Source organism: Mus caroli, chromosome 6 (genome assembly GCF_900094665.2).
Source record: "Mus caroli chromosome 6, CAROLI_EIJ_v1.1, whole genome shotgun sequence".
NCBI lineage: Eukaryota > Metazoa > Chordata > Mammalia > Rodentia > Muridae > Mus > Mus caroli.
In genome coordinates, this window is record NC_034575.1 from 3,346,552 (window position 1) to 3,355,864 (window position 9,313).

The following is a 9,313-nucleotide window of genomic DNA, read 5'->3' on the forward strand; positions in this document are numbered from 1 at the left end:
CATCTCTACACAAGTTTGGACTTGTGAACATCTAGATTTCTTGTTTTCATCTCACATTGTTTAATAAAAATTCTCAGGATCTTGGCCTTGGAAAAAAATACACATAAAATAACTCCCAAGATTCTTTCATAGTGCACTTGACCTAGACCAACAAAGTCTGCCCTCCAGGGCTCACCTGTGATAACTACCTGGAAGAAGCTATGCCTACTGCATAAACTCCAAGTACAGCACTGTGCAAAGGACGAGGGCTGTTGGGAGGGAGCGGCGAATGCCACACTATTTCAGAAGCCATAACACTTTGGATTAACCAAGCAAGGCTTTCTGGAGAAGACTTCAGTTGGATGAAGTCTTTCTCAAATATTTAATAAGAAGAAACTAGCGAATGGAGAAGATGAGTTAGCTCTGAAGGTAACACACAAGTCGCTCACACAAGACTTTTTGTCTTACACAGCAGCACCTCTCTAGGAAACTCGAGAAATTACAACGACTCCTCAATAGTCGCGCCTTTAGCAGAGGGGGAGCGGAGGGTTTCGCTCGCCCCAAATCCGGGTTTCCGGAAGGACAAGATTCTATGACGGACCAAACCGGATGAAGGTCGCGCGCTCTCTTCCGCCCGCTTTGGGGTTCACCCATAGGCGACTTCCTAGCGGGGGCGGAGCTACGCCCACCTTCTGCGCAGGCGCGTCTGCACGCGCGGCGCGATGCCGGGGGAGCATATCTCGAGAGTCCGGGCTTTATATAGGCGCATCTTGCAGCTACATCGGGCTCTGCCCCCGGACCTCAAAGCCCTGGGTGACCAGTACGTGAAGGACGAATTTAGGAGACATAAGACTGTTGGTCCTGGCGAGGCCCAGCGATTCTTGAAGGAATGGGAGGCAAGTGACGCCTCCTCCCCGCCCCCTCGTTCCGGACCTTTGGTTCTTCTGGTTTTCAGTTCAGACCCCGCCTTCCTAGCTGCTCCCCAGGGTCCGTGCATGGCCAAACAGGGCGTCTAGAATAGACAGACTAAATCTGGTCAAACAGCACTTCTTTCAAGCCCCGTCGTGAATCCCCCAGCTTCCCGCATAGGCTCTGTGCTTGAGCAGTTTTCCCTCGCGTTCAGAAGAACTTTCTGAGAGTCCTGAGGGTGCCAGGTGCTGGAGAGAGAAGGGTGGCTTGTCTCAGACGTTACTGCACCCCTGACTGTTTAGTGCTCCAAAAGTTCGCCGGCATTTGTCCTTTGCGTTGCCTTTAGGCTGCGTAGGTGATAGCCGTGTAATTAACATGTTGTCATTACTTAGCTGCCAGAGTTAGATCATTTCGATCATTTGTTAATTTGTAATTGTAGGGCCTTAGTAAGCTTTCCACTTGACAGATAAATGATATAACCTAGAAAAGACCTAAGGATTACATTTTGATAAGGGGGTAATGCTGGCGGGAGTTGAACCAGGTGAAAGTTGTTTTCTTCAGGCTCTTTGGTCCTGGTAACTTTTTAACACGCACCCACTGCGCTGTTGGATAATTCTTAAGCAGGGGCACCCGTTTGGATTCAGTGTTTGACTTTTCTCTTTTCTTTCTTATTATTTATTTTAGCTACATATTTATTTATTTGTGTGTATACGGGTGTTTGTGTGTGTGCTGGAGGTCAGAGGCTAACCCAAGGGAATGTTCTCTCCTTCCACCACATGGCTCCTGGGGATCAAACCGCGGGTTGCACAGCTTGGCAGCAGACACCTTTCTCAGCGAGCCATCTCCACGACCCTAATACTTTTTTTTCTCTTAAGAATGAAGGGGAAAAAAAAAAGAGTATTGCATGATGCTGACAGAGTCTTGCAGGATCTCCCCCCATCTTAAAAATATCAGGAGGTGAAAGGAGTTGGGTATTTCTAGAGTGCTTCTAGGTATTTTAAAGAAACTGCTCTGATAAAGTAAAAAGAATTTTCATGCTGATAGTGGCTGAAGTGATATTTACCTTTAAAACAACATAAAGTTTAGGCTAGGGAAAAGCATTTCCATTGAATTCTATAATTCTTGGTTGTAGAATTATTGAAGAGAAAACTTTATAATAATGAAATGTATAACTTTCTTAAAAGTCTTGGTTTATTAGATATAATTTGGTTGCCAGGAGCTGGGGAGGTTTTATATTTTTAAATGCAAAACACTTTCTTTAAATATGTAGTTGGTATTGGAATCAGGAAAACTAGATTTAAATTCGGACCTCAGCATTTACTAAACATTACATCAGTTAATTTTTCTAGTCTTTCGGTCTGTAAAATAACGGTATTTACAATAGGCATCTCAATGTCAGTGTATTTATTACTTTATTTTATTCAGTTTGTTTGAGACAGTGTTTTCCTGTGTTCTTGGCTGTCCTGGAACTCACTCTGTGGACCAGGCTGGCCTGGAACTCAGAGATCTGCAATGCATAATGCTAGTGTATTTAAAAAGTACTATTTATATTGTTAATCACATCAAAGCTATAATAAGGTGTTTGTAAAGTCATGTCTATTAAGTAAGTTTGAAGCCAGACAGGAAGACTTTATCTGTGCTGAGAAGAAAGACTTCTACTTTGAAAGTCCTAAAGTCTAAGGACTAGAAAGTTTAAGGAAAATGTAGGGAAGGATAGAACTTAGAATAAGTTTATAAAAAGCTGAAGGAAAGGGTACGAGAAAACTGGGAAATGTGTTGATGATCACAGGAGGCTTAGTGATAGCAATATCACTTTTTAAAAAAATATTTTAAAATAGCTTTAGACTTACAGTAGAGTTGCAAAGACAATATAGAGTTCACATACATTCAATACTCTGAGTCCCCCTTTGTTAATATATAACCGGAGCATTTATCAAAATGTAGAAAGTTACCATTGCTTGGAGACTTTTCATTACAGGACTCACTTCACACCATGCTGCTGCTTTCAAGACTATCCCGTCTCGGTTTCAGGATCAGAGCTAGATCCCACTCTGCATCTGGCTGTTTTTTTTTTTTTTTTTTTTGAGACAGGGTTTCTCTGTATAGCCCTGGCTGTCCTGGAACTCACTTTGTAGACCAGGCTGGCCTCGAAACTCAGAAATCCACCTGCTTCTGCCTCCTGAGTGCTGGGATCATTCTTTTTGCCCTCTTTAATGTCCCGGAGCTCGGTGACAGTTGTTCAGTCTTTCCTTGACACTTTTTTGAGAAGTGCTCTTCTGTTACTTAGGACAGTGCATCGATTTGGGTTTATTTGATCTTTACTGATGATTGGATTGATTACATTCTTGAAAGAATCTTATGAGGTGAAGTGTCGTCAACACCTTATCAAGTCATAAGTGTGATGATAATTTGATTAAGGTGATGCCTGCTGGATGTCTTTAGTGTTAAGTCAAAGCTGTGTTTTAGGGAAAGGTTATCTACCTGCAGTTCATATGCTGACGGTTTGATCCCTAATGTGGTCTGCTGAGAGAGCAAATAGAAACTTTTAAGAGGTGGGCCCCAGTGTGAAGCCATCAGCTCATTAAGAGCATCACCGAGTGGGGAGATTGATGTAATTTCAGGAATCCTGGAAATTCCTGTTGGAGCTGGTTGTTGTAATAAATATAAACACAAAGAAAATCCATAGCCTGAGCTCAGTGCGGTGACACATGCTTGAAATCCTGTGTATCGGAAGGCCAAAGACAGGGATTGAAAGTTTAAGAGTAGCCTGTGCACTTTATCAAGACTTCATCTCAAAATAAAACAGGAGGGTGGGGCAATGGGTAGGTAGTTTAGTGATGGAGTACTTGTCTTGTATGTGTGAGCGCGCGCACACACACACAGACACAGACACAGACATAGACATACACACAACAACACACACCCTCACACCCAACCTCCCTTACTTCCTGTCTAGCCATGTGACACATGATCCTTCCTTCTTACATACACTCCCACTGTGACATAGTCAAAAGACTTCTGCCAGTGCCAAGTAGTTGCTACTGTCATGGAATTCCAAACTGAGAGCCAAGTAAGTGCCTCTGTCTGCTACACAGGGTCAGTATTTTTCCTTTTGAAATCACTAAATATTTTGGGCCAGGAACTCTGAGGCTATACAAGCCTTTTTCTCTGTCAACTTCCCCTGATTTGGCACGCATGGCTATATGCTGTGATTGTTTCCCCATGCTAACTTTCTGTTTCCAATAGAAACGGTTTTCATCTTCTCTACTGGTCTAGTAGTTTGACATATTTTGGAATAAAGAAAAAAGTGTTCTATGGAATTGGGGGCCCTGTAGTTGATGAGCCAGCAGAAATTTAAACCTCATATTTTAACTATCAGGAGTTCATGTAACCTTTGTAACTCATCTGAGGTATTATTTTTTATTTGTGACTTTTAAGTGGATCATCGGATAAAAAGAAATGACTAGACTGTCATGTATATTTAAAGTTTTTTTTTTAACTTAGTATAATTGGAGTTGGATGGCATTTTGCTATTTTCTCTTTCTTTCTTTTCTTTTGTTTTTGGTTTTTCAAGACAGGGTTTCTCTGGATAGCCCTGGCTGTCCTGGAACACACTCTGTAGACCAGACTGGCCTTGAACTCAGAAATCTGCCTGCCTCTGCCTCCCTGCTATTTTCAATAATTTCATGTCTCACCTAACTTGAAGACCTCAGTTGGTTGCTTTTGAGTATCACTTGTAGTTTGTTTTAGCTTTTGGGAGAAAAGGAATGAATCATTGTTCCATACTACATGGATGGGACAAACATGGGATGTCTCAAGTGTCAGCAGGCTGCTTGGGTTCTTGCTTGATTCTGTATGTGACTCATGGCAGCCTCTATGTGTGGTGGCTTATTGAATGGTGATGGCTTATATTATAGTGATGACTGTAAGTTATATCTTTAAAGACGTTTTAGGGCCAGGTGGTGGCAACAACACACACCTTTAATTTCTGCTCTGGGGAGGCAGAAGCTGTTGGAGCTCTTGAGTTCAAGGCCAGCTTGGTCTACAGAGTGGGTTCAAGGATATCCAGAGCTACATGGAGAAATTCTGTCTCAAAAAACTTAAAAAAAAAAAAAAAAGCTGTTTTAGGCAATCATGGCCCTAACTGCCATGTAAAAGGGATAAGAAGAAGGTGTGCGTCCGGACATCCTTGCAGTATAGAGTGTGTATTAATGTTTTAATATCCAAGGCCAGATGCCTTTTTAAAGAAAAAGGTTTGCTGTGCTTTGGAATTTGACCTGTTTAGGGAAATAGGGAATGACAGACACACAGAGACTAAATGGAGACTGGGTGGATGGTGTGTCCCAATGGAGGTGCACCAGCAGCCTGGCAACTTGGTATATTTACTATATTCAGCACCGACCTGGAGGCCAGCCCTCTACTCTGTTGGAGAGCAACCTCAGGCTGAGTCAGCTGGAGGAGGAAGCTGTGATGAACACTTTCTGCACACACCACCAACATCTGTATTCTAGCCAAGGGGAAGTTTTGCTGTTTGTTCCCAGGGTTCTGAGACACTGGTGTCCTTGAGGAGGCCTGGCTCAGATCAAAAGTACACACCATTCAGGACTTAAGCTACTCTCCATGGAAGTTCATTTAGGTTGTGATTCTCAAGGCTCAAGGCTCAAGGCTCAAAGGCATGGGACTGGCATTGCCATGACCCTGGAAGGTGTATGAAACCCAGTAGTGGAAATACTCTGGTGGAGGGTGGGGAGAGAGTAACTAATAAAAGGGGGTGGTTAGCATAGGAAAATAAAACTCCCTCTTCTTTTTAACACCCAACATAAATACTTTATTATACAATTATAAAAATTTGATATTTTTGAAATTACATGTTGTATATGTACACATACATGAATAGCATATTAATATTATGCTAGTGATATCATTTTATATTAAATCTGTAAAGTTATATTTGAATTGCTGAGACAAATGGATTGGAACTCTATGCTTTTAGTGACTACTAAAAAATCAATATATGCAATACTGATTAAATTCTGACTTTTAAGGTGCTTTTACACTGGAACAATTGTTTTGGCCTGTGACCCTCATAGGGGCCAGGTGAGGTGGGAGGTGAGCAAATAGGTGGTGGAGAGATGAAGAGGGAGAGATGGAAGAGGGAGAGATGAAGAGGGAGAGATGAAAGAGGGAGAGATGGAAGAGGGAGAGATGGAAGAGGGAGAGATGGAAGAGGGAGAGATGGAAGAGGGAGAGATGAAGAGGGAGAGATGAAGAGGGAGAGATGGGAGAGGGAGAGATGGAAGAGGGAGAGATGAAGAGGAAGAGAAGCATGGTAGTTTGTGTGCTGTGAAGAGAGGTGGAACTGGAGGTGCAAAGGCAGTTGCTGTCCTGGCTCCTTGGGAAAGGGTCAATTACACTGTCCCTCAGTAGAGCCAGTAACAAATGCAAGTGCCAGTGGTCCTGTGCCTTCCTCCTTTTAGAAAACCAGCCACTGTGTGAATGGCTGTGACACCCAGAGCTGCATCGGAGCCCAGGAGGAAGAGCAGTACCTACATCGTGGAGCCCACAGCTGTCTGCAGACCTGCTGTGCTTACTGCCCATCAATGGCTGTCTGCACACATTCTGCTGTGTTTACTGCCAATCAATGGCATGCTTACTAATGTCTCTGGTTGTGGTAGACATTCAACCATGAGACTGGATTGTTGAATTACAGGTTTTCCGTGCTTATTTAATTTTGCCTGGAGATGTGTTTCTTTTGGAATCTTTGGGTTAGATAAACATTTAAGCATCCTACATTGCGAAAGATGTCATTGCTGATAGTAGCAGGTGCAGGTGCCACTACAATGAGCAAGTATGTGATAGAGAACTGGGAGAGAAAGAGAAGTGTGCGTTGTGAAGAGACATTCATCTGGAGCCTTGGGAGTGATGAGGAATAGCCTGATAGGAGAAGCCTGTGCTGCCATCTGAGGCCTTGTCTGGGTCTGTGGCCCCGCGGCAGGGGTTGGTATCAATGTCCCTGGCCCATATTATCATTGGTTACAGCACTCAGGATAGCACCTCCCAAACTTTGCCTGGACAGCACAGTAGAGCTGATACTGGTGGTGTGCGTGTGAGTGAACAGCCCAGATGACATGAGAGCAGGAGAGCTGGCCCTCATGGCGTGGATGCAGGAGAGCCAGGCCTGCCCCTTGTTGGCTGCCACAGACAGACAGGAGTGGTGGCCCCACCCCTGGCCTGAGTAAACCAGAGATGGCATGGGTTGGGGAACATAGGTGGAGGAAAGCTTCCGGACAGACCAACTCAGCTACTACCCAAGTCTACTTTCAGGACTTTGAGATAGCCAACACCAATGTCTATTTCATCTATGAACTGCTGGAGCATGTGAAGGGCCAGAACTACAGATCCAAAGCTGCAGGATCTCTGTGACACAGGGTAGCAACCTGATACCCAAGAAGTTCTGGTGAGGAATCTCCAGATCTTCCATGGGGGAGGTTTTCCTCTTTTGTATTTTTCTTTTTTTCTTTAGCTATGAGGTTGCAAGGGCTGCGTGAAGGACAGGGAGATGAGTGGGATTGTGGTGCACAGTGTGAAATTCACAAAGAATAAAAAAAAATACATTGTACTTAATACATTGTAGTGGTTTAAATAAGAATGGTCGCCATAGATTCATTCATGTGTTACAGCACTTGGCTATAGGGAGTGGCATTATTAGGTTTGGCCTTGTTGGAGTAAGTGTGGTCTTGTTGGAGGAAATATGCTACTTTGGAGGTGGCTTTGAGGTCGTCTGTGCTCAAGTTATGATGAATGCAGCATACAATTTACTGCTGTCTTTGGATCAAGAAAGAACTCTCTGCAACTTCTTCGGCACTTTGTCTCCCCTCTTCCCCGCCCCAGCAATGCTTCTTGCCGTGATGATAGTGGACTAAAACTCTGAAACTGTAAGCTAGCCCCAATTGAATGTCTTCCTTTATATTGCCATGGTCATGGTGTCTCTTCACAGCAATGAAACCCAAACTAAGACATACATTTAGCTTTACAATCCTTGCACATATTATTAAAAACCAGTGTAGGAAAACTTATGATAATAAACACTATCTGGGGCTGGATAGAGAGATGGCCTAGTGGGTAAGACCACTTGACCACTTGCTGCTCCTGCAGAAGACCCAGGCTGGTTCCCAGCATCCACATGGTGGTTCACAACCATCTGTGACACTTCTGGTCTCCATGGGTGCCAGACACACGTGGTACACAGACATACATGCAAAAATAAAAATTTCCTTTAAAAAGAACATTATATTGTCATTTTCTGTTCCTTAATTCATCTCTTCTTTGGGGACATCATTTCTATTATTTTGTCTGTCCAGTGTCTTGTGAGTTTTGGTAATCTGTTCCTATTTTTGAGTAAAGCAGTAAGAAGGCTGTAGGACTCTCCACGTGTGCAGTCATGGTTGACCGGGAATTACTTTGTGGATTACAGAGTTTTGGGGAACCTCATTTCTGTTGGCTTTACTCTTGATATTGAGTTACAAGTGTGGTGTTTGAGTTCAGGTGGTTATGATATGGTGATTTTTTCCTAAGCTGCGTTCTTCTCTGCTGTCTCTGACATGGCTCCCTCTGCTTGTCTTCACCACCCAATCTGCCTTCTGCCTTCCAGCTTGTGAATTCCCCTGGCTGAGTGAGTTTATTTTTGTTCGTAGTCACTATTTATTTTCCTTAAAACATTTTCTTCTTTCTGGTTCCATGTCATTTTGGAAAAGAGAAGAGAAATAAGAACCTGTCATTCCTTCAGCCTGCCATTTTCCCCTAGAGATGTTGATTCTTCATTTTAATGGTGAAGAAGATAAGCCTTATTAAGAAGATGGCATGGCTTATAGAAATAAGATAACTTAATGATGAAGAGCTGTGTTTTAACCTCAAGAAAGCCTACCTTGGATTTTGGAAATTAATATTTTCAAAAATTATTAAACTTTTGCAGTATAAAATGATGTTTTTTCCTTGACTCTTTATACTTTAATATTTTTTATTTGTGTGTATTGTGAGTTGATTTTTCCTCACATTTGCATTTTAAAGGTGTATTTTCAGTAATGGAAAGAGAAATTGCTGGTGTATAAATGTTAAACGGTCATATTGACTGTATATTTTTTGTGTAAATTTTTGAATAGCTTTTTAAAACCTCTCTTGTCCCAGTAGAAAAACAATATATTTTATGCTTGAAATTCATGGCAAACCAGAAAGTGTGTTTTTTTCCTTATAGAATACTAAGTACCATGAGGTGTTAAGACTACCCTCTAAGTACCATGAGGTGTTAGGACTACCCTCTAAGTACCAGGAGATGTTAAGACTATCCTCTAAGTACCCTGATGTGTTAAGACTACAGTCTAAGTACCATGATGTGTTAAGACTACAGTCTAAGTACCATGAGGTGTTA

The 9,313-nt window shown here is 42.6% G+C and overlaps 1 protein-coding gene across 1 annotated transcript in view; it reads left to right on the forward strand.

The window, feature by feature from the left end:
* Positions 1–669: 669 nt before the first annotated feature.
* Positions 670–9,313, forward strand: part of Sdhaf3 (succinate dehydrogenase complex assembly factor 3) — a 57,447-nt gene continuing 48,803 nt past the window's right edge. Inside the window, exon 1 of the mRNA XM_021165575.2 lies at positions 670–875. Within this exon, the coding sequence (XP_021021234.1) occupies positions 702–875 (174 nt within the window). The 5' untranslated portion in view covers positions 670–701. The remainder of the gene's footprint in view (positions 876–9,313) is intronic.